General features: G+C 48.8%; 1 protein-coding gene across 4 annotated transcripts in view; it reads right to left on the reverse strand.

Moving 5' to 3' along the window:
* The window catches only part of LOC144122171 (protein RER1), a 122,651-nt gene that overhangs the window by 16,318 nt on the left and 80,702 nt on the right, over positions 1-25,631 (reverse strand). For 2 of the 4 annotated variants that reach the window (XM_077655747.1, XM_077655746.1), the window contains exon 6: positions 23,044-23,129. In XM_077655747.1, coding sequence (XP_077511873.1) covers positions 23,044-23,129 — 86 coding nt within the window. Of the gene's footprint in view, positions 1-23,010; positions 23,130-25,631 lie in introns of all 4 variants that reach the window. The other 2 variants (XM_077655749.1, XM_077655748.1) reach the window with 1 other exon arrangement.

Raw genomic sequence — 25,631 nt, forward strand, 5'->3', positions numbered from 1 at the left:
CTGACATCAAAATTTTCTAAAAATATTTTTTCTGAAGTGGCTTCTGCTCTAAAAAGTTACCAGTCTGCTAAAGGAAGCTTCCAACGTTGCAGTTTTGTTAAGATGACTACCGGTAGGGATGTTAAACTGATTATTACGTAGAGGTGATCGCTGCCACATGGATTGTCAATTACATCCAATTTAAAATGACTAAAAACAGAGGGCGAACTAAAAGATAAAACTAAACAGCTCATTTTCCCTGAGGTTGGAGAGCAGTAAGTGGCTTTACCGGAGTTCTACAGACACATATTATTGCTCAGAATTAAATTCTCTATAACTTGCCCTCAGGTGTCCGTTTTTTCACTCCCCCAGAAGGAGGAATGAGCATTAAAATCGCCAACTACCAGACAAGGCTCTGAGAGCTGCTCTAAATGATCTTCTGATTCATGTATTGTTACTGTGAAAGGAGGGCCAAGATATATACAACACACTGTTATTGTTTTGTGTGTAAGCACAGTTGATGCAACAGCTTCAAATTTAGTCTTTAGTATAAGCTGACCAGCTGGGATGTCATTTTTTACTAAAACGGCAATGCCACCTGAGAGCGGGATTGCATTCCCTCAGTCACGGCAAAATACCTTATGTTTCTTGAGTACATTTCTGTTATGGGGACCTAAGTTTGTTTCTTGAATACATAAGGCCACAGCCGAGAATGTGGCTAAGATGTATTTTATATCACTTAAGTCATTAAATAATTATATACAATTACAGTGTATTAGGAATGGCATTATGATTTTTTTGGGGATGTATTTTGAAAACTTAGGTCCCCGTTTCTTTGGGGCCAGTAATTGAGATTTTTCCTTTTTTTCGATCAACAGACCTCTGCCGCCGCTGCAGCGGAGGTGAGCCCGGTGTTACGTCCATTACCTCACTGGAGGCTCTGGAGTGCCGCGGAGAACCCACGGGTGTACTGTTTGTAGGCCTCTCCCGACTGGGGAAGCCTTGCGGGCGGCTGACCCAGAGGCCGGCGGGCCCTTTTTTGAGGTTGGCAGGGCAGCCTTCGCTGCGTCTGCCCGGGCCCGAATGGCCCTGCCTCAGGCTCACTGTGTGGCCTGGGCAGACGTCGAAGCCTGGTGTGGTGCCCTGCCCCTTCGAACTGCATCGGCAAAATTTGTTTTTGCTCTGAACAATATTCCCTGGGTTTGTGTAAATCGTTTCCGTGCTTCCTGGAATGTTAAGTTTTGTTTAGTTTTAACAGTTATAATTTCCTTTTCTTTTCATTATAATTGAAAGGCGCAAAAACCACACACACAGGTTCTCTTCTCTCGTGTATGTGTGTGTGGTTTTCGTGCCTTTCAATTACAATGATCAATTACCAACTAGCCTAACAAGAAGTTCTCTTATTTCTTCTCTTTCTTCCAAGATGGCCAACACCTAGAATACGCGGGGTGGTTCCCTTCATAGTTAGCGCACTATGGCGCTGCACTGCAGACATTGGATTCGTGTTTGTAGGCTTAACACCTCAGGAGCGATGGAACAAGACCACTGCTGCGAACCGACACCAGAACAGAACTGCGAGCCGTGGCTGCACGAGCCACGGCCAGGTGCGTCTTTATTTTCTTCGCCGGGTGGCACGCACTATCCGGGTTCCGGCGCCACCCAAGAGAGGGCGCTACAGGGCCCCCCGCCTAGACCGTAAGTCGAAATGGACGGAGGGCCGGCAATGGCACTGGAGCACGAGGTCAGGCGGCGATGCGAGATTTTCCAGTGCGGTCTCCATGTAAACCGGCTTAAGGCCGGCGGTCTAGGCTGATGGTCTCTTCAAGGCCGCTCAGTAGGAGGGTGGCGGTTTTCGGGGTGCGGTGGAGAACGCGGAAATGTCCGTCGTGGGTCGGTGTTAGTGGTGCTCGGACAATGTCGCGGCGCACAAAAATGTGGGTCGAAGTGGCCAGGTCAGGGTTCACGAAAATGGTATGGTGGCGAGATGGATGCGGTTGAGTGGGCCAGAGGTCTTTAACGCAGTCCAGCAGGAATTCCTGGGGCTGGGAGCAGCTGTGATGTAAAGAAGCCTCCCGGAAGACGCAGAGCACTACCGTACACCAGTTCTGCAGCTGAGCACTGTAAGCCTTCAAAAATGACAGACCAAGGAGCACAAGGGGCAAGGAGTCGACCCAGGTGGTGCAATTGAGGTGGGCAGCTAGGGCGGCCTTCAATTGGCGGGGAAGGCATTCCCCCATGCCGTTGGCATATGGTTGATTATGCAGTGGTACAACAATGCCTGGCGCCGAGAATATGATTAAGGGAAGCAAACAGGGAGGACACAAACTGGCGTCCACGGTCGGTTGTAACGGTGCCAGGACAACCAAATTGAGATACCCACGCAGAAATGAAGGCGCGGGAAACTGCCTCTGCGGTGATGTCAGGAACGGGGACTGTCTCCGGCCAGCGAGTGAAGCAGTCGACCATGGTCAGGATATAACGGTAGCCTCGAGACACGGGTAGAGGGCCCACGGTGTCGAGATGTACATGGTCGAAATGACGGCCAGGCTTGGGAAGGCGTCTTGGTATGATGACAGACCTTGGTCGTCTGGCAGGGCAGACACAGGCGCGTCCAAGCGCGCACATCAGCGTCGATGCCGGGCCAAACATAGCGCTGGTTGAGAAAGCGCTGAGTAGCCCGAATGCCTGGGTGGCATATGTCATGTAGAGAATAGAAGATGGGGCGACGTAGTGAAGCCGAAACGATAGGGCGGGGAAGGTCTGTTAACACATCGCACCACAAGGGCTCAGGCAAGCAGGGATGGGGCCTAAGCCGTAGTCGGAGAGAACGGGGGTTCTCTGGAAAAGCGGTGAGCTCATAAACAATCTGCTGGGCGGATGAGAATGCGGCCCAGTCGACGGTGGGAGATGGAGTGTCTGCCACGGCTATACGAGAGAGGGCATCAGCGGCAGTGTTGGCGGCACCTTTCACACGGCGGCTGTCGGTAGTAAACTCAGAGATATAAGCGAGCTGGCGGAGTTTGCGTGACACATACTTCGATGAGTTGGTGCGGAACACATATGCCAGTGGCTTATGATCGGTCAGCACGTGAGACTGGCATCCTCCCACAAAATGCCGAAAGTGCTGTATCGCGGAGTAGATGGCTAGCAGCTCTCGGCCGAAGACGCTGTAGCGGGTCTCAGCAGGAAGTAGCTTTCGAGAGTAAAAAGACAACGGTCTCCACTCAGAGTTAATACACTACTGTACGACAGCTCTGACAGCCACGCTGGAGGCATCCACCATCAATCTCATAGGGGCATTGCTGCGCGGATGGACAAGAAGCACGGCGTTCGCGACTGCTTGCTTTGCGGCGGCAAAGGCGGCCTGGGCTTCTTATGACCAAGAAATGGCGGAGGACGGGTCAGCGGTTGACCGGAGGAGGTCGGTGAGCGGGCGAAGCAGCTCTGCACAGTGCGGGATAAAAATTCACCAGCCCTAAGAATTGTCGTAAGTGGCACAGTGTTGTAGGCTGGGGATAATTCTCGATGGTCTGGACGTGGGACGCGAGAAGGCAGATACCCTCTGAGGATATGTGATGACCCAAAAACTCAAGCTCAGGTGCACCAAAAACACATTTGGAGACGTTCACAACTAGGACGTACTGCTGTAGACGCTTGAACAAAGCACGTAGGCGTTGCTCATGATCATCAGGCGTAGGGCTGGCGATGAGGACGTCATCAAGGTAAGCAAAAACAGTCAGTAGACCCCGCGTGATCTCGGCTATGAACCGCTGGAAGGTTTGAGCTGAATTGCACAGTCCAAAAGGCATCCGGACGTACTCAAACAAACCAAAGGGCGTCGAGATGGCGGTTTTAGGTATGTCGGCGGGTTCAATGGGAATTTGGTGATACGCCTTAGCCAGGTAAACTTTGCTAAAAATGGCGTAGCCGGCGAGGCGCGATGTAAAGTCCTGGATGTGAGGCAGCGGATAGCTGTCGTGGACAGTGTTGGCATTCAACGCCCGATAGTCACCGCAGGGACGCCAGTCACCGGGATCACGCTTGGGCACTAGATGCAGCGGAGACGCCCACGCGCTGGACGACGGGCGTATAATGCCGAGCTGCAGCATGTGGTCGAACTCACGTTTGGCGATAGCTAGACAGTCTCCAAACAAGCAGCGTGGTCGAGCACTGCGGGTGGACCCCGGCTGACGATGTGGTGTATCACCGTATGTTTACTAGAACTTTCTGACGGGCTAGTTGGTACATTTCTATTAAATAGCTTGCGCTAACAGGACGAACACAGGAAACTTGGAGGCAGAGGAAAGAAGCGCAACTTCCAACTTTAATAACAGGAAAGGAAGCCAGACGCTCTTTTATATCTGCTGGGGTGTGAAGGTGTGCGATATGAATGACAGAGGCAAACAACTTCAAACAGCGGCAAAAAAAAAAAGAAACACGTGGCGTAACAAAGATCACCATGCAGTCCGAAAAGCTGAATGTAACAACAGGTGACCAAAGAGTGAAAACGGTTGATATGAAGTGCAAAAACATGAGCAGAGAAAACGCAAGGAACAACACGAGGCACATGTAAAAGATGAAACTGGCTGAAACCGCCGCCTAGTTGACACCGACCCTAATGACTTTTGGAGGCACTCGCCGCTCAAAAGGATTGCTGAGTTCATGAAAGCGTCTGACTATGCGGTATTGGAAGCTGACAAAGAAGGCGGCTTTGTTGTCCAGACAAATGAAGTCTTTAAGAAGAAAGCTACCAAAGCTATCAACAAAAGTTTTCGACCTGTCGACTTTCACCCGGCTAAACAGAAGCGGGCCGCACTAAAACTCGTTGCTCGAATGAACCTAGTGTCTCTGGCGACGGCTGTCAAGGCGGCAGACACAGGATGCCTAGAGATTTTCTTTACAGGAAAAATGCACAAACCTGCATGCCCCCTCCGAGCCATTGTGTGTGAAAGGAATACGTGGCAGAGAGCAGTAAGCGACTACCTGCGACGCCATTTGGACAGAATTACAAGCAGAGACCCGTTTCGTGTTCGAAGCTCAAGAGAAGTGGTGCAGTTCCTCGAAGAAGGCAAGTTTACCGCCAACAGTGGAGTTTCCATAGACATAGAAGATCTTTTTTACTGTGTTCCTCATGAAGGGTTGTTTACGGCTGGTCGTGAGCATTTGGAAAGCTATGGCAAATTAAAATTTCAGAATGAAGTGGGCATTACAATAGGCAATTTTTTAGACCTGTTACTTTTCTATTTAAATTCTACTGCTGTGTCATTCGATGAAGAATTTTTCGTCCAAAAGCAAGGCATATGTATAGGGTCTTCAGTAGCGCCTGTCTTGTGCGAAATGTTTCTAGCCTCATTCGACCGGAAACTTGAGGGCAGCTTGTGTAACAAGGCAGTGTCTCGTATCTTTAGATATGTGGCTGACTATCTGGTGCTTATTGATGTACCGGCAGGGTGTGACCCAGAGTCTGTTATCATGAAAATTTTGAATGATTTTATTTCTATGTCGACAGGTCTAAAATTTACGCATGAAAGAGCACACAGCAATTGTCTTCAGTTTCTTGATCTGCAACTTTCCTTCGCCTACAAGCACATATGTTGGATGTATCAACCACGATCAAAAAAAGTCACTTTTGGCTTATGATAGTTCCCATTCCAAGCTAGGGTAGTTAAGCGTGGCATATTGTCCCTCTGCTTAAAATCAGCCCTAGACAAATCTTGCCCGCATTAGATAGGTGGAAGTTTCCAGTGCCAGATTGGAAGAATTCTGTCAGCAGGCTACCCAGCGCACTTGATTACCAGTGTGTCTGAAAGCCTTCTTCAAAAAATGAATCCAGGTGACAAACGAGTTTCAAAAGAAGCCTTTGCAGGTCATACCCTACCTACATGGTTTTTCGCACAATTTGAAAAAAGTTGCTTCCAGACACGGGGTGCAGCTGGTTTTTTCAGCTCCCTGCAAGCTGGAAAAACTATGCCCTATGGTTTCCAGTAAGCGGATTAAGAAGTCCTGTCTCATCAAACATCAAAAAAAGTTCACAGAGTGTACTGCCAATGTGGTGTACAAGATCCCTTTGACGTGCGGCAGAGTTTACATGCGACAAACAGGAAAACGTTTTAATGAGCGCGCCCGAAAGCACAATGTGACCTTGAATAGCAAGACAGGAGGTAACCTTCCTATACACTGCAGCCAATGTAAAGATTGCCGTCGTAAGTTCCACGAAACAAGGTTCCTAGCCAAGGCACCGGGCAAGACTGAAAAAGAAATCATTGAGGCCTTTTACATTCACCAAAGAAAAGACAAGTGCGTTAGCACGCCTTCTATTCTTCTTTCTAGAAAGGAACTATCCTTTTTAGATGGTTTCGTCTAAGTTCTTTTCTTATGTTTTTTTAGCAATATTCTCTTACTCAGCATTCCCCTATGTTGTTTCATTTTTACTGTTTTTTAGGTGCTATTTACACGCCGCTTTATGTGCCTTTTTAAGTTTCATCTTTTACGTACGCCTCGTGTTGTTCCTTACGTTTTCTCTGCTCATGTTTTTGCACTTCATATCAACCGTTTTCACTCTTTGGTCACCTGTTGTTACATTCAGCTTTTCGGACTGCATGGTGGGCTTTGTTATGCCACGTGTTTTTGTTTTTTTTGTTTGCCGCTGTTTGAAGTTGTTTGTCTCTGTCATTCATATCGCACACCCTCACACCCCAGCAGATATAAAAGAGCGTCTGGCTTCCTTTCCTGTTATTAACGTTGGAAGTTGCGCTTCTTTCCTCTGCCTCCAAGTTTCCTGTATTCGTCCTGTTAGCGCACGCTATTTAATACGTATGTTTAGGCACCTGAGTGAGGTTACATGGCTTGGTGAGCTCCGGGAAATCCGCCAATACTTTTTCGAACTTAGAGGAAGGTATGAGCGTGCGGATGCCCCTGGGAGCAAGGTCGGACAAGACTCCCAAGATGGAGAGATGAGCCAGACCGTCGGTAAGGCGACGACGCCGCACGCTGACATCCAAGTCGAAGTATGAGAGGAAGTCCGAGCCGATGATCGGGTGAACCACGTCTGCGATGACGAAGACCCATCGAAAAGTGCGGCGAAGGCCGAAGTCGAGGGTGAGAGATCGTAGTCCGTACGTGGGTATAGACGACGCGTTGGCAGCACAGAGCGACTGCCCTGATGACTTGGAACGATCAGCCTTAGTCAGTGGAACCACGCTGATTTCCGCGCCTGTGTCTATAAGGAACCAGGTGCCGGAGAACTTGTCAGTTGCCATAAACAGGTGGCTTGGACGACTGGCAGGACAACACACCGCCGTTAGTGATCCCGGCAGGCGTTTCCCGGCCACGAACAGGGCGGTGTACACTTCGTGGCCCGGTGGTGAAAACACCGGTGGTACCAGCAGAGAGACGGAGGGCTGGGACTCCGAGCTTGACGTGGGCGCGAAAGAGCGCGATGATCGAGACTATGAGGCCGGGTCTCTTGGGGTGGGCTGCGGAGTGCAGCGACTGAGGCGGCAAGGTCATCGAGACGGGCCTCAAAGTGCGAAACCGCCAGGTCTGTAGGCGGGAAAACAGCAGTGACGAAAGGGGAGGTTGCCTCATGAACGTTGTCAGCGAGCTCAGCTAAACGGTCGAGGGTGACGTCACTGGCCGCCGCTAGGACGAGGCGGATGGGCTGGGGAAGGTGTTGGAGGAAAAGCTCTCGAAGCAACGCCGAGTGGTTGGGGATATCGCGCTCCCAAAGAAGCTGTCGCATCTGGCGCAGAAGCTGGGAAGGGTGCCGATTGCCAAGGTCTTCTTCAGTAAGGAGCTACTGGAGGCGGGTGCGTTCCAACGGCATAAATCTCTCCAGTACCTTGGTTTTAAGGTGCTGATATGGTGTAGCACCCATGGGGGCGGAGAGAACGTCGGAGAGCTCACCGGCAACATCAGGAGGAAGGCTCGAGGCGACATGGTAGCAGCGTGTCGTCTCTGAGCTGATGTGGGAAACGCAAAATTGCGTCTCGATCTGGTGTAACCAAACTTGCAGGTTCTGGGGGCAAAAAGGTGGGAGGCGAACCTGAAGTGACAAGACGTCCTGCGGACGTGAGTCCTGTTCTGTGGATGCTGCGGGATCGGTCATTCCTCGCCGTAGGTCACCAATGCAGGATTAACGCCTCGGGAGTGAAGGAACAAGACCACTGCTGCGAACCGACACCAGAACAGAACTGCGAGCCGTGGCTGCACGAGCCACGGCCAGGTGCCGTCTTTATTTTCTTCGCCGGGTGGCATGCACTATCCGGGTTCCCGGCGCCACCCAAGAGAGGGCGCTACATGTTCATTAGGATAATGAAACAGAATGGACTTATACGAAAGTAACTCGATTACTGGAGCTAGAGCTAGCTAAGGTGCGAGCAAAGCTAAAAGGAAAAATACGCAAACCCAAGAGTTGGTTGGATGAGGAGGTCAACAGGGCGATAGAGAAACATCAGGAAGCGTCCAGGGAACACAGATATTCCAAGAAAAGGGGGAACCAGAAGATGAAGTAGACAGAAAATGGGATACCTTCATAAAGTGTAGAAGGGAAGCATCCTATTTGATTAATGAGAAAACTAGAAGAAAGGGTTCCCAATGGATGTCAAAAGCAAATAAAAAGGATAGAAAAGCAGCTCAAATATTCTGGAAGCATCTAAATGCAATGAGTAATAAGACTAGGCTAGAACAAAGGTTTATTGTTACAGATCAAGGTGTTCGACTAAAAGGGGATGAAGCGATAAAACACATAGGAACAAGGATGACAGAAAAATTTAAAGAAAGAAATGTTGCACATAATTTATCGAAGGAGGATAGACCGGTTACTGCAATAGCTTCACTTGAACAAAGCGAGTGGGAAAGGGCAGAGAAGAAGGTTCCTAGTGGCACATCAACAGGACCAGATGGTATTCCGATTATGTTAATAAAGAAGCTAGGACCAAAATCCAAGCAAACATTAATACAGGTAGTGAACAAAATGATAGTGCATGGGAAAGTCCCTGATGAATGGCGATTAAGTAGAATGAACATGACATCTAAGCCGTCCTATAACAGTGACATCTGTTGTTTACAGGGTGGTGATGCAGATTATAAAGGACAGATTGCAGGCTTGGGTGGAGAACGAGGGGGTGCTAGGGGAGCTACAAAATGGGTTCCGGTAACAAAGGTGGTTGGGGGACAATCTGTTTCCATTGACGCAGTGTATAGAGATTGCTGAAAAGGTACACAGGCCCCAATGGCAAGCATTTCTGGATATTAGGAGAGCCTACGACAACGTTATTCAAGAGTATTTGTGGAACATACTGGGCACATTGGATGGGGAAGATGGAGTAATTAATCTTTTAAAAGATATATATAAAGGTACCAGAGTGCTTATAAAATGGGAAAAAAATGTATCAGAGCCTGTAGAGATACAGCGGGGGCTTAGGCAAGGATGTCCTCTGTCTCCTTTGTTGTTCATGTTGTACCTGCAAGGGTTGGAGACAAAGCTAGAGAGGAGCGGACTAGGCTTCAACCTTTCATTTTTCATGCAAGGAGAATGAATTAAACAGTCATTACCGGGAATAATATACGCGGATGATACAGTGCTAATGGCTGACAACAAGGAAGATTTACAGAAGTTGATAGATAAATGTGGTACAGAGGGAGATAGATTATGTTTCAAGTTTAGTAAGGAAAAATCTGCAGTCATGATATTCAATGATGAGGGCGGCGAGCATAGAATACAGGAGTTCATGCTAGAAGTAGTGGATGAGTACAAGTATCTTGGGGTGTGGATAAATAACAGTGCTGAGTATCTGACAGAGCATGAAAAATATGTAATGAACAAAGCTAGTAGGAATGCAGCTGTCATGAAAAATAGGGCACTGTGGAATTACAATGCGTATGAAGTGGTAAGAGGGATCTGGAAAGGGGTGATGGTTCCTAGCCTGACTTTCGGTAATGCGGTCCTGTGCATGAGTCCAGATGTTCAAGCAAGGGTAGAAATTGAACAACGTGGTGTAGGGAGGCTAGCTTTGGGAGCACATGGCAATACACCAAATCAGGGGGTAAAGGGTGATATGGGATGGGCGTCTTTCGAGAGCAGAGAGGCTAGCAGTAAGATTGCATTTGAGGAGTGGTTGAGAAAAATGGGGGAAAAGCAGTGGGCTAGGAAAGTTTTCAGATACCCGTATATAAAGAATGGTGAAATGGAGAAAGCGAACTAGAAAATTGACAAGCAAACATCTGGACAGCAGTATGGGGGCATATCAGCAATCATCGGTTAAGAAAAAGGTTAAATAAACAGAGAGAGCTCTGTGGAAAACAGGGGTGCTTACGAAATTAGCACTGGGAATATACAGGATCTTTAAACAGGAAATTGCCAAAGAAAATATCTATGATAATTGTATTGGAAGCTCTTTGTTGTTTGAGGCCAGGAGGGGAGTTTTGCGGACTAAGACATGTCGAGTCAGGTACCACGAGATAGACACGTTGTGCGTTGCGTGCGGAGAGGAAGAGGAAACGGCTGAACACTTGATACTTTTCTGTAAAAGGCTTCACCCTACAGTGGAAAGCAGCGGGGCTGATTTATCCAAGGCATTGGGGTTTAAGGACAGTGAAGGGAAAGTAGATTTTAAGCTGGTAGAAATAACCAAGCGAAGGTTATCTGATTGGTGGCTAAAATCAAGAGAAGAGTAAAATTTCATAAGTCATGGCTAGGTGGCTTGAGCCACCGCCCGATTTAAAGGGTTCAGCCGTGTCCACCCATCCATCCATCTATGTACATTTGGCACAGGTTTGGCGGCCACGACAACTCTGGGATCCATGGCCAAACTGTTGGCAACTGAAACACCGGCGAGGATTGGGAATGTATAGTCGGATTGCTATTTTCATATAACCTACTTCTATGGTATCAGGGAGTTGTCTGCAGGTTAAAGTCAAAACTAAGTGCTTTGTTGGAATTCCCTTGTCATTTTTTCTGATTTTTATGCATCGTACATCAGTGACATTCCGGTCCTTGAGACTGTCCAGCATTTCTGCTTCAGTCAGGGTGAGAAAGTGTTGTACTAAATCACGCCTTTGGCAGTGTTGAGGGATCAATGTGCACTAATAAAAACGGGTATTTCCCCAAAGGCTACTATGTTTGAGAGCTTGGAATGCTGTGCTCTGTCTCTGATCCGATGGAGTAGACCACCACTGGCCAGCTTTGTCACCTTGAAGCGAAGGCCCAGTGATTCTGTGAGAGATTTAGCAACTACAAAAGGAGAGGTGATTACTGCTTACTCTTCAGGTACCTGACTATGTAGCTGACAGGCGCTCTGTCTCGTCTTTCTGCCTTGTGTTGTGTCTTATTTCGCGCCTGTAACCAAAGGTGAACAGTTACCAACTTGCCCAGCAAGACTTTATGACTATGTACGACGTGATACCTGAGGAAGAATTATTTTTTTTTTTTTTGGCAGGAACTGCGCAGTGACATGGTCCGTCCTAATATGTGAGAGCGATCATTTGTAGCAGAAAAGAAATGCATAAAAAATATCGTTTTTCGGACCCCAACACAGGGATGGGACAGGAAGTTGCAAGCAAGTCCTACCGACGTCAGCTGTACGCCGCTACTATAACTAAATATGGCGCAATTCAGGTTGGTTCGCCACACAAAGATAACCTTAGCCGCCCATGAAAAAGGAAAAACCGAGAAACTAGGAGGCGACAGGAGAGTAGTGAGAAAGAAGCTAGGAAAGTATAAGATGGAGGGGAGGACAGGAAAAGGCGGCTGCAGACTTCCCCGGTCGGGTCAGGCTGGAGGTGCCGTCTACAGGAAGCTGGGGCCAAAGTGGTGTGTTGCCTCCACCGAGGGGCTTTAAAGGTGCACTGAAGAGGAATATGAACTCTTCTTTTTTATTTTTTATTTATTTAAGCATACTGTAAGCCTAGTTAGGCTCTTACAGGAGTGGGCAAAATAATGGGACAATTATACAAACAATAGCATATCCAGTATAACATACACGAGATACAAAACGCAGGAACGCTATCTACACGTTCCGGGCATTCTTGGAAACTTCGAATTATTGTTCTGTGTGGTTGACTACCCTAATTAAATCTAATTAAACGTCCCAGCTCCCGCCTTTTTTTAAAACAACGCGGTAGGTAGGAGGAGTCAACCAACGCGTCAGCCAGTCCCATGGCGGCTTGCCGCTCTGCCATCGGCGGAGTGATATGTAAATCAGAGTCCACATGTATTTTTATTTCCGTGGGCCTAATCTGTGGCTTACTGTCTGTTAATGAAACTGTTTTTTCACAAAAACCTAAAAATAGTAATTAATAACAAATAGTGATTAATAGAAAATAGTGATTAATAGTGATTAATAAAAAACACGGAAAGAAAGAAACATTGTTTTTATTTCTTCGTTTTATAGTCGGCGACTGCCTTTTTATGCTTTGATTTAAAAATGCAGTTCGAAACACTACTACTGTCACTCAGAAATCACTTACAAAAGACAGACTACGTACGTAAACAGAAGAACCCACCATGGTGGCCGAGTAGTTAGAACGCTTGGCTACTGAGCCGATGGAGCTGGGCTCAGTCCTGACTGTGGCAGCCGCGTTTCAATGAAGGCGAAACACAAGGCACCAGTGCGACATGTGATGCCAGCGTGTGTCAAAGAACCCCAGGCGGTCTAAATCAGTCCAGAGCCCTCCACTACGGCGTTCCCCAAAGCCCATGTGTCGCCCGGTCCCACAATTTAAGTTTAGTTAAACGGAAGGACTTTTTGGGGCAACAGCACTTAGTGTGGCAATTCCCCGCATTTAGTTATTGTGTGTGTCTGTTTGTTCATCTGGTTGAAGCCTACTTTGTGGCAGGCTGCCTGCCAAGGCAGTTCAATTGATGATTGATCGCAAGATGCTCTCAGGAAGAGCTGCAACCTGGGTCTCCCATAAATGCCAGCACCTGTCATCACAGAGCAGTGGCACATCGCTTAACCGCTGCGTCACTGTGCTTGCAGCCGTACAACGATTTCCAGGGATCTATGCATATAAAGCAGAGAACGACCAATTCCGCATACAGTAGAAACCCGCTGTTACGTTCCTCACTGCTGCGTTTTCCCGGCTGTTACGTCGTTTTCGTCCGGTCCTGGCATAGCTCCCATAGGATCCAATGTATTGGGTACCCCGCTGTTACGTTGTAGCTGTGAAAACGTTCCCGCATGATACGTCGCAACCTGGCACCCCGAACCCGGCCGGGCAACGCGCGCCAACCGCCATTTTGACGAGTTTTGGCCAGGCTTGGCTACGGAATTTGCTACAAGACCATGGCCTCCGAGATCACCCCCTTACACGCGCGTGGGTAATCTTGGAGGCCATAAAAAGCCGCACGCGAGTTGGAGAGATTGCCACTAGATGGCCACTGCCTCGTCAGCCGAAGCGAGTAAAACCCGCGGGCCTGCAGCAATCCAGTCTTTATTGTTTGTGCGGTTCAACCCATCCGAGTCATCCGTGTCCTTCCGTCAACAGCTACGCTGGCTACGCCTCGTCAGGCCTCGCTAATCCAGTCTTTCTTGTTTGTGCGGTTCAACCCATCCGAGTCGTCCGTGTCCTCCCGTCAACACCTACGCTGCCTACGCCTCATCGGGCCTTGCTAACACCGCGAGCGATTTGTCGTCCTTTGATGGCGTCGCGCAAGCGCAAGGCGCTTTCCCTCGAGGAAAAGCTGGATGTTCTCAACGCAGTCGACAGGCAGCCAGCGCGGAAAAGAGTCGACATCGCCGAGGATCTTGGTCTGCCACCCTCGACACTTAACAGCATCGTCTCGAAGCGTGCCGAGATACAAGGAAATGCCGCGCTCTTCGGCCCGAAAGCTAAGCAGGCTCGTGGCGCCAAGTATGGAAACCTCGACGAGTCGCTTCTTACTTGGTTTAAACAAGCTCGTGCTGCTGGTGTTAACTTCGACGGCAGCATTTTGCGCGAGAAGGCGATGGAAATAGCCAACCGACTGGGCATCAGTGACTTTGCGGCGTCAAATGGCTGGATCGACAGTTTCCGGAAGAGGCACGGCATCGCGTATAAGACGGTATCCGGGGAAGCAGCAAGTGTAAACTTGGAAACAGTCGACGATTGGAAGGCCACACTATCTGCCATACTTGAGGGGTATGAGCCTCGTGACATTTACAATGCCGACGAAACGGGTCTTTTCTTTCGGGTGCAGCCATCCAAGTCGTTAAGCCTGAAGGGCGAAGCATGCCACGGAGGCAAATGCAGCAAAGAACGATTGACGGTGCTCCTTTGCTGCAACATGGATGGCTCGGACAAGCTGAAGCCATGGGTAATCGGAAATCGGAAAATACCGAAACCCACGGTGCTTAAAGAACATTCGCCTGCTGCCATGTCACTATAGAAGCAACAGTCGTGCATGGATGACAGGTTCTTTGTTCGAAGAATTTCTTCGTTACTTCGACAACAAGATGGGCTCCCAGTGCAGGAGTGTTCTTTTTCTGGACAATTGTGCTGCCCACCCGAGAGACCCGTCATTTCTTCGGAACGTTAAGCTTGTTTTTTTTCCTGCAAACACTGCAAGCCACTTGCAGCCGTTGGATGCCGGCGTCATAAAGAACTTAAAGCACTCGTACAGGAAGTCCATCGTAAAGCGCTGTCTGGTGCGTATTGATCGCGGACAGCAGCCTACGATCGTTTCAATACTGGACTGCAGTGAGCGCGTCAACTGCACAGCACTGCTTCGCGCGGTGTGGCTTTCGCATGGACGGCGGAGAGGAAACTGCCACGGAAGCTGAAGAGACGGAAGCAGCCTCTCATGATCAAGAGCTGAGTGAAGCTTTGAATGCGCTGGGTGCCACGGGAGTCACGTATGACGACTACGTCGCCGTGGATGCTGCTGTCGTGACGTCCGAGTGTCAGAGTATCGCCGAGATCGTTGCAGACTCGGTCGCGAGTGAAGCCTCAGACTGTGATGACGACGAGGAGCACGAGCCGCATGATTCCGGAGAGTGTGCGGACCCGAGCTTTGGAGAAGCCGTCATGGCTCTGGACCTCCTCCGCAGGTACGTCGCACCTCAAAGCGACGCTGAGAGCAATGCGGCTTTCCAGGCCATCGCGAAACGCGTGGCGTTTTCCAGCGAGGGGAAAAAACGGCAATCAACCATTCTCAATTTTTTTAAGATCTAAGCTCACTTGATGTCGAAATAAATTGTTTCAAGGCAAAGCTGCACTGTTTTCATTAATTTTCGGACCTTTCCTCACTGTTGCGTTTTCCCGGCTGTTACGTTTTTTTTTCGCGGTCCGGTGAAAAACGTATGAACGGGGTTCCACTGTATAAAGGCATTAACCCATAAACGCTATTGAAAAACTCATCCATGAACAATGTGAACAATGGATTCGGGGCGAATCCAGAAGACTTTGGAACAAGCTCGCTTCTCCGCATGCCCGCTGCAAAGCAAACAGTCTGATGGACTCGGCCCCCGAACACCGGAACCCAAGTGACAACCGAAGTACTAGCGCACCTAATTTGGATTTAGCCTAAATATGCAAATAGATTAAATAGATAGTCAATTTTTATTGTTTGAAACCATGATGGCGAAAAAATTATTGCACACAAGGAAGGAGACAAATTTTGAAAAAAATGAAGCCAGCTTCTTGGCTTTGTAGTCTTATTCGTCACTGTGGGCCCAGTTGTACTGCCTGCACATCTGGACTTGGTCCTACCCTTGGGCTATGTTCTGATGACAATGCTGTTGCTTTATGTGAATCTGAGAGGCGCTAACTGCGATACTATACAGCTTATCGAGTTGAAGCTGCACATGGCGTAAGATGCAGCACTGATCTCGATTAGGAGACCATGCAAGTATAATCATAATGAACGCTGCCACATGAATGCACCGCGTCACTGCACAGACCGATCACAGCAGCATGCCGAGCAACATTGGAGTGGGCGCTGGTTTTGAAACAGCCATCGAAGAAAAGTACGGCTGGCCAGACTTGAACTTCATGCCTATTATTCGAAAACTTGCACTTTTCCTTTTGCAATCATATGTCTCTAGCCAGAAACCATACCAACACCCTTTCCACTGTATGAAACCATTCGGCAAATGTTGAACCAGCGACAACATCATCATCCAAGTAGCAGCTTACACGCTCTCGCTGGAGCCCTTTTGGCACATCATCCATGACAAGACTGGAAAATACCATAATAGCCTAATGAACCCACTCACATAATGACTCTGCCCCCCACTTGTGTCGGCCAGAATTTACTTTTTCTGTTTTAAATCCTAGCCTCAGTTTTCCCTGCCCTCCGCAGTTGTTTATCTTTTCAGGAAAGCTCCAGCTAGAGGGGTGGGGGAAGCGAGGGAGGGGGGGGTTGACGATGATGTCACGTAGGGAGGCGCTGCGTTTGCAGCTAAGAAACTGTTGAGGAAGTAAACCGACGCCGCCGAAGGTGACGCCCACGAAGCATTGTTTGGCAGCATCGGAAGACGGACAGCAGCTCGTGGGGGAAGGCAGCAGACATCTAAAGTTTCGGCAACAATGACGTCATTATGAGTTTCGCCTACACAGTGAGGAGAAGCCTGACTGTCATTGCAGTTTTAATCGTCGATTACGTCACTATTTTAAATGCTAGCGCAAAACTACTTGGCATGCTTTACCTAGAAGCTTCATGGATTCGATATCTTAAAGAAGCTCAAATTCTTAAAAAACCATTTCAGCTTCCCATTAAATTAAGGCTGCATTTTCTGAACACGCCCTAAAAAACGCTACAGTGGTCATAATGCACACCATATACTGTATATGTAGACCTGGCCCCCATCTGGCATCCCTCGCTGGCCAAAAAAAAAAAAAAAGTTGACTCCAAATATAACATGCATCTCCCCCCCCCCAACGTAGTTCCCCATGGGATGGCATGACGGCGCGTGTGCAGCTCTCAGCAATAAGCCAGCAACAATACAATCGCGAAAATAGCAGCGGGAGGCAACGGAGATAACGGGTGCGATAAAACAGCACCCTTGCGAGCGACCTGGCTCACTAGTGGCAAACCGAGCAGAAAACTGCTCTGTAGTATCGAATTCAAGCGTGCGTGCAATTAACCGTCTGGGAAAGTGACCGCCAACGTGAGCGAGCCAGCTAAACGGCGCACAATTTGTGCCGTCGTCAGTCACACCTTTCACAACCACACTAGGCGACGTGGCCGCGCCAAACTTCCCAAACCTGCCTTGCGCGCAGCCGCGTATGTGTTGATGGTGTGGCGTAACAGAGTGCGCAAAATATGCGAGTAAAATTTTTTAAAATCCGGGCAAAAAGTTGGGGCTGCGAAAATTATGCGAGTAAATATGGTATCTTTTCTTGGGCTTTAATAACCTGCCGCGGTAGCTCAGTGGTTAGGGCGCTCGACTACTGATCAGGAGTTCCCGGGTTCGAACCCGACCGCGGCGGCTGCGTTTCGATGGAGGCGAAACGCTAAGGGCCCTGTCACACTAGCCCGACACGCCGCCAACACCGACCCGACAAAGACAACAAAGATCGGCCAACCCGGTCGGCAGACCTTGTCTGTGGCAGACCAAGCTGTCACACTAGGCCGACAACGACACCAACGCGTCCGACGACCAGATGTCTTCGTAGTGTGACATGCTTTGACGCCCGCGACGCCGACAAAACCAGTCTACCGACCGTGTCGTCGCGAGATCGGTCGCCGAGCAAAAACATTCACCAGACACGAACATGATTCCGCTATAGAACTGTTTGTTTATGTTCATAACAAGCTCTGGGATAGATGAATATCCAAAAAGGTATCATTACTGAGGATCATTGGCCAATGCCAAGGTGCTGGTTGAAGTGAGAACTACGATACAAGCAAATTTCATCCTATAGCCGCCTGCTGCTGCTGCTGCTTCGTGCGGCTCGACTGACGTCTGCTTGATCCGCTGCTGAAGCCGTCGCGGAAATCGAGTATAAGTTTATTTTATTATGGGACAGGTTGGCAGTAAAGGGGTTACTAGTGAAGTTCCTTTATTACTGCGCTGGCTAGTTCCAAAGCGCCCTGAGCTGCGGCATCGATGCGAAACCAGCTAGGCTTAGCGACGAGTACGGCAGCCGGCAAGCAGCGCAGTTCGTCGCCCTGGCACTCCCGCAGGCGGCATCGTTGCCGAAAGCGCGGCTGTTGCGCAGGCATGCTGCCGTTGCTCAAATATAGCAGGCGGCCTTTCTGATAGCATGGCTGTTTTGTCTTTTTTGGTGCGAACGTCAAGTAAACCGAGCCTGCTCATCGGCAGGCCAGCCTGGATCCCGTCCACCGACGTAATAAAAATCAGCTTAAGATTGTTTTTGACGTAAGTAATAAATGGTGACACAGAGAAATGTGACAAATGTATCATTTCTGAGTATCGTTGATCAACGCCGAGTTGCCGGTAAAAGCAACAACTTTGATACGAGCAAAATTTCTCGCCAGAATCGCCTCAAAAGCTGCCGCTGGCCCGCCTTTGCGGTCCGGCTCGCCTGTCGCCCGCAGCGGTCCGCTAGCTCCGCAACCGAAGGTGTCGCGGAAATTGACCATAATTTTACTTTGTGGTGCGATTATACTGTTAACAGCAAAGCGATATTAAGAAATATTATAGTGCAGGCTACTTGCGAAGCGGCGTCCGCTGCGCCAGGCAGCAGCGCAGTTCGTCGCCTGGCGGGATCGCGGGCGGTGCTGTTGCCGAAAGCTCGCTACTAGTGCAAGCATGCTTTGTCGCTGCTCGTGTATAGCAGGCAGTCTGTCTGATGATATGGCTATTTTGTCTTTTCTGGTGCGAACTTCGACACCAAGCCAAGCAGTAATCAGACCGCTGCGGGTGGCAAAGCATATGCTTTGAGCTCGAGTGCTTGAGTCGAGCGGCGCAGCGATGCTTGCTGCTCCGTGTGTCCCTGCTTGCAGTCGGTCTGCAATTCGCAAGCACCGACCGGTGCAGCGCGCCGGCGGAGTTTTCGCTCATGGGTCGACTGCTTTATTTCTGTCGCGAGTGTCACACTGCGGAATGCTGATCAGCACTCTGAAGGCAACGAACTGCTCTGTTCTCCATAGCGTCGTGGGTATAGCAGTAGCTTCGCATTCCAGAGGTTCCTAGTTCGAATTCGCGTTGTCAAGAATTTTCTTTTTCTTTTTACTATTTTAGTCTTAAATAATCTCTCCCGTCCTGTTTACCCACGAGCGACTGGATTTATTTTTCGAGCCATGCCTTTCTGACCCAGCAATAAGTGCCGCTCAGTACTGGGCCGCACTCAATCTAGGTTCATAATCACGATTGTTAATGAGTTTGTTTTACTATGGTGAAATTTATTTAAAAGAGTTAAAAATGAAGCGTCCCGGCCCATGAATTTTGCATAGCAGGAAATGACCAAAGAAGAGTGAGAACGAGAAAGGGCTAAGTCGGCGGGAGGTCTCGCACGCTGTCTCGCTAGTGTGACATGGGAGTTGGCGGACCATCGGCCAACTGCCGTCTTGTGGGAGACCTGGCGCCGACGCCGACAGTCGGCCGACTGTTTTAGTCGGCGCAGTGTGACATAGAGCCAGACATCACGGCGACATGGTTTTCGCAGACCAAGTCGGCCGACTGTTGGCCTAGTGTGACAGGCCCATAAGGTGCCCGTGTGTTGTGCAATGTCAGAGCACGTTAAAGATCCCCAGGTGTTCGAAATTATTCTTTTCTTTTTTCACTCCCTCCTTTATCCTTTCCCTTATGGCCCAGTTCAGGTGTCCCCGATATGTGAGACAGATACTGCGCCATTTCCTTTCCCCAAAAACCAATTTTCATTTAATTTTCATTTCATGGGCTTTGATAGCACCATGACATCAAGCATACAAGAATTTGCTGCGCACCACACACAGATGGCCAGCTAACCCTAAACATAAATACAGACGATTACGGCGCGGTTGCTGACACTGTGGCGCCAGTTTCCCAAAAATCATTCTTGCGCGGGCAGAGACAGCTTTTCGGGAGATATAAGGACGTAGTTGTACAAGCTTTTCGGGAGATATAAGGACGTAGTTGTACAATCAGAAAGTTTAGTAAAAAATCGGGAGTCTCCCGGGCGAATCGGGAGGGTTGGCACGTATGCCGTTATAAACATGAGACCTTGAGGTCGTCAAAGCACATCAAAGACAAAGGACGGTGAAAAAGAATTGATGCACAGAGCAAGAATTGACACACACAGCAAAAACTGACACACACAGCGCTGTATGTGTAAATTCTTGTTCACTGTCCCTTGTCCTTTGATGCTTGGAAAAAACTACAGGAACACTTTGTCGGCCTAAAGTGTGCATGGCGAAAGCCTTCCCGATTACTGTGTCACCTTGACTGCCTGTTGCTATAGTGTTGCTAGACAATTGTGTGTGCGCCGCGCGCCACAGCTGCCACTGGGGCGAGCGGTGCGACTGACATCAATGTTACTGTGCACACATGCACAAGCACCACCTGCTGCTGGGGGTGCGAGGAGGATGCGCACCAGTGAGGGGGAGGGTAGCAGCTGGCACTGCGCCAAGATGAGTGGGACGGACACATAACTTTACTTTATGTAGCTTTACTTATTGGCCTTAAAAGAAAGCTATCACGTGACCAGCTGCTGGGTCACATCTCTACCCAAATGTGCACACAAAGGCTCATCGGGGAGAGCACATCAGTAAAAATGGATTTTGTTCTCTAAGGTGAGTCTTGGGATGTTTAAATGGCATCACTGCCACGTAGATGCTTTTTTTTATTTTGCAAGCTAGGGTTTAAAGATGAAAAAAACAAACAAACTACTTTACGTTAACGGTATCCTGGTGCAAAAGTTACAGTCAACTGTTTTTCAAAGTGATCTACAACTTTTTTTCGCTAACACTTTGTTCCCCAGGGTAACAATTAAAAAGTTAGCTAATTTGGCTTAACTGATTTGTTAACTTTCAAGAACGAAAAAACACTGCAGACAAGGTCACGCGACTAACAACCCTCAGTTGGTCTCACGCGGCTAGGAGATTCCGTGTTCTTTAAAAGGTTGGTCACTTTTAGCTGGGACACCTGGTATGTACACCTAGCAACCTGCCCACTGTGTCAGGCAGCGCCTCATTTAATCGTAAGAGGCTGGTCAGGAATACCAACCACAAACTGGGTGACACCTAACCAAAGCAACCCAAGCCCCACCGATGGCAGCACTTGCCATTTGCACCAAGTGTTTGTGTTGAAATAAATGTTGCCAGAAAGCTCATTCTATTGCCTCCATTTTTGTGCATACCGTATATACTCGTGTAAAGGCTGCACCCCCCAACATTAGAACCAAAATTTTCAAAAAAAAAGTTATTTTCTTAGCCAAGCTTGAAAATTCATGCACCAGCAAAAGTTAAATTTCACATGTCGCTACTAGATGGCGCTAGCTGCTTTCAACCCCCTACCATCATCAGTGCTTTGAGATGACGTTGGGACGCTGTCTTGTTTTTGCAAACGTTTCGCTCCGGGGGAGCCATTTTTTCATTGTGTGGTGCTGTGGTCTTGGGCAGCGTGTTTGTGCGTTGTGGCTACTGTGTGCAGTGCTGGTCAGTGGATCGTGGCCTATGTTTACCACTTGGTGATGATGGGCAGAAATTTGATTTCATTCACTGCGGTCTTTCAAGCTGAAAGTCGTCACTTACGCCGAAGAACACGGCAAGCAGACGGCTTGGTGCAAGTTCGACGTGAATGAGAACTGTGTGGTCGGTGAGGCAACCAGAAAGAACAGCTCGCTGGTACAAACTGAAACCGAAAATCATTCGACGGAGATGGTCTGCGTGAAAGCCGTTGCTATCGGTCGCCGCATGGACCACCAATGGCAACGGCTTTCACGCAGACCATCTTCGTCGAATGCTTTCTGGTTTCCGGTCTGAATTTTAAAAGAAGTAGAGATGGCTTCAACGCTTCATGAACCAGAACGTGCTCTCCATTCGGCGTAGACTGAAATTCGAACCAAGGTGACTGGAATATTGAACCAAATGGACAGTACCAAAGATGACTACCTCTGGGAAGGCATGCATGAGATGAGCTCTTCAAGTAGCTGCCAAAGCGAAAGCGACGAGGAATTTCCTTGAATGAAGTATGTGTGGTCATTTAGCAACGCTTACATTATGCTTTAGAACAGTTCCAGCAACAGTGCAACGTTTCTGCGGATAGATATAGGCCTGACTCGTGTGTAAGAGCTGCACCCCGTCAAAACCTTGGAAAAAAACTGCGGCCCTTATAAGACATTGCAAGAGACAAGCCAGCTTCAAGTGAGAGTTCTCTTGCCTTTAGCTGAAGACTGGCTGCGTGCTCAAGCACAAATGCAGACAACTTCACTTCCAGCCAGTGGTGACGACCTTGCGCAGGTCCATGAAAGGTGCTGAGAGTAAATGTCACACGTAAGATGCTGTCGCGATTCTTCAGCCACCCGGAAACTGCCGACTTATTCAATTTGCTGGTTTCTTCTGACAGCAGCATTGCCTTCCCCTTGAAGTCATCTTCTCCATTTTAAAAGTCCACCGGCCGAATACAATGAGAAGCGTATCATAGGGCTAACCCGTGCAGAGCCATTGTCGCTGCGAAGCCTACTGCCACTGCTGCAGAGTGCCACGTTGTCTTTCCCAGTCCTTCGCCCCATTCTCCCACTTCCTGCTTCCTCTCTCTCAAGAGTACAGACCTTCCACATTCATCAACTCTCCCTGTCTTGTTCTATGGCCCCAAAACGGCTCGCAACTCAAGAACTTGACGGTAGAGCCATCTTTACAAGCAGCAAAAAATGAATTGTGTCAGATTTTTGCCTTAATGTAATACGACATTTGTTCTCAAAAACATGATTACAGTCGTGTAAATACAGTACCTAACAGCACGGGCATCCTCCGTAATGGGAGAAACGGAAATCAGAGAGGGAACGCATGATCAGATCACCTGAAACCATTTCTGGCCAGAGAGGGGGCGGCAACATACGGTGCACATGTGAAATTAAGCGTGCGGTAGCCACCGTATCGAAAGGGTGCAAACACTAGCCCTGCACCCCATGTGCCCCAAGTTGTGAGGTGTGGCCAGAGCTCACCAGCAGGAGGCAAGAGAGGAGGGCGGTCCTCACTTGGCGATCGAGCCACCAGCCATGTCCCGGGCCCGGTACTGTGTCTTGCCGTGGGTCCACGGGAGGTACCGGTATTTCAGCATGTGCTGCACAAAATAATCGACACAGTGAGCAACCGCCACCACTACAACAAAGCTTGGCTCATATGACAGCTGCATCTTCAAATCACAAGCCTATTTTTGATAGGCTGTGCCAGCATAAAAAAGAGCAAGAGCTGAAACATTGTACTGATGTCACCCTCAAGCTATCAGTAAAAAAAAAAACGCAGTTGAGCTGTCAGTGCCACTGTATGGCCCTAAAGGTTTGGTTTATGGGGGGTTAACGTCGCAAAGCAACTCAGGCTATGAGGTACACCATGGTGAAGGGCTCCGGAAATTTCAAACACAACCACGTGCACCGACATCGCACAGTACACGCGCCTCTAGAACTGGCCCTAAAAGCGACAATCGAATCTAAGAAACGTACAAATTTCTTCACCCATGGCTTCACTTCACATCATTTGCATGCCGCTTGTGAGCTTGTTTGGGTGGTTTCGGAGGTGGCTGCATGACGGCAATACCATACTTGTAAGTAGCGAATACACACCGTTCACCCAATGCCGGTAGGCGTAGCACACTTGACATCGAAGCCACAACGAAAGTGCTCTGAATTGAGTAACAGTGTATCATAAAAGGTGTAATCTTGTTGCAAGACATTAAAATGAATGTATAACTGATTTCCGCAAGGCCATTGACAGTGGAGCACGCAGAAAAGCAGGCCAAGCGAAGGTCACCTCACACTGACGGCTGCGGGTCGCATGCATGGACCGAGTCTTAGCAAAGCGGAGAGGAAATGGATGCCTCTAGTGCATCCATTTCAGATGCCTCTAGCTGTGCCGTACAGCTGACATCTGGTAAACCGGCATATGTCTATGCCAGAATGTCTCCACTATAATAAAGGTCTCTAATAACATAGAATAATGTGATGTTTGCCAGTAACTGATAGCAACCTCTTCCCTCCACATGGGCGTCCAGATGGGGGCGGGGGCAAACGGGGGCGGCTGCACCCCCCTGGAAATTTGGACAATAATTTTTTTCGCTCGAGTTAAAAAGTTAATTAGCACACTCAGGTTCCTCATATCTGTTGAAGCGCCTTTCAGGATTGTGAGCAAACTTTGCACTCTGAGCACTATTACATAATCTTGCTGGTGATGGCACGGTAGTGAAAGAATGACAGGCTGAAGATAGCGAACAATTCTGAGAGGAATGCTTGAGGTTTTCTATCTTGAACTTCGAGATCTACGCAGTATTATCGTGAGAACTTCCGCTTTCTCATAAATTGCTGGCTACATTTAGGAAAAAGTCTGGACCGCCACAAGTGTTTGTAGACACTCCTTGCCGAAATGACGCAATTTCGACCACCCGCCACCCAAACCAAGCCTATATAAATCTGCCCCTCAAAAAGCTAGTACGCTTGTAGCGCACTGAAAGCTCAGGCCAGTAGTGTCATTATGCGATCCATTTCAACGAATTAAGATAGGACCACATAATTATTTTGGTCCCAGATAAATGCAACCGCAACTAAATTTTGTGTATGGCTACCTATCAAAATAGGACAGTCAATTAAATAAGCTTTTTTATTAATGGAAGAGTGCAATTCGTAGGTGTCTATGCTTTGTTTCATTTTCTGGTTATGAAAATGATTGCCAAGCGCTTCGGACGAATTTATGCAGTGTAAGCACCCAGACAGCCACACTGCCATGAAAACGGCTGCAGTGCGTCTGCGGTATAATTTGCTGGGGAAAAGGGAAGGAGGCAACGTTTTTTCTCGTATATAAAAGGTACTCGGGAGATGCACCAAAAATGGAGGCCCGCGCGCTTTTTCCGTACTGTAATGAAAACGGGTATAAAGGAACGCCGCAGCTAGGTTTCGGAGACAACGATTAAAAGCATATGAAACGGCAAAAGAGGGCAAATGATGGCCATAAAACATAGCCGGCACTATTCGAGAACGGGCGCTGGCAAACGCCAGCACGCTCTTAATGACCAGCGAGTCAGCGACTTAACAGAAAGCCGAGGGGACCAACAACAAGCAGATCCTGCTTTCAAAGTGGCCTCCACTCTACAGCCTCAAACCCAGTGCCCGGCCAATAACCCAAAGCAAAGTAAAACCAAATACACGGTGCAGCATGTTCATACACCGTGACCAAATACAAAATCCCTCTTTCCTGAAAAGCCATCCAAGCCCTCTCCTGTCGGGAGCCTTCTCTTTTGGCCCCCTGCACGTCGCCGCCGTCATCCTCGCATTGAGTGTCACTGCGACCTGCCTCCTCACTCGAACCGTGAGTGATGGCTGTGTCAATGGCGAAAACGTAGGGGAAAGCGCCACACGCCAGGGGCGGCGGTGCACTCAGCCAAAAGGGTAAAAGCAGCCCCGCCTCCACGCTTTGGGTCACATCTGCGAAGTGCCGCGTCCGGGCACACGTCCTTCCGCTGTTTTCAAACGACGCCATCGTTAGCTCTGCTGAAGGGCGACCTGTTGCAGACATACAGCGGCACCGGCGAGCATGTGTTTCAAGCAGTCTTGAGATGGTCAGACAGTGCACAAGA

This window comes from Amblyomma americanum, chromosome 2 (assembly GCF_052857255.1).
Source record: "Amblyomma americanum isolate KBUSLIRL-KWMA chromosome 2, ASM5285725v1, whole genome shotgun sequence".
NCBI classification, from domain to species: domain Eukaryota; kingdom Metazoa; phylum Arthropoda; class Arachnida; order Ixodida; family Ixodidae; genus Amblyomma; species Amblyomma americanum.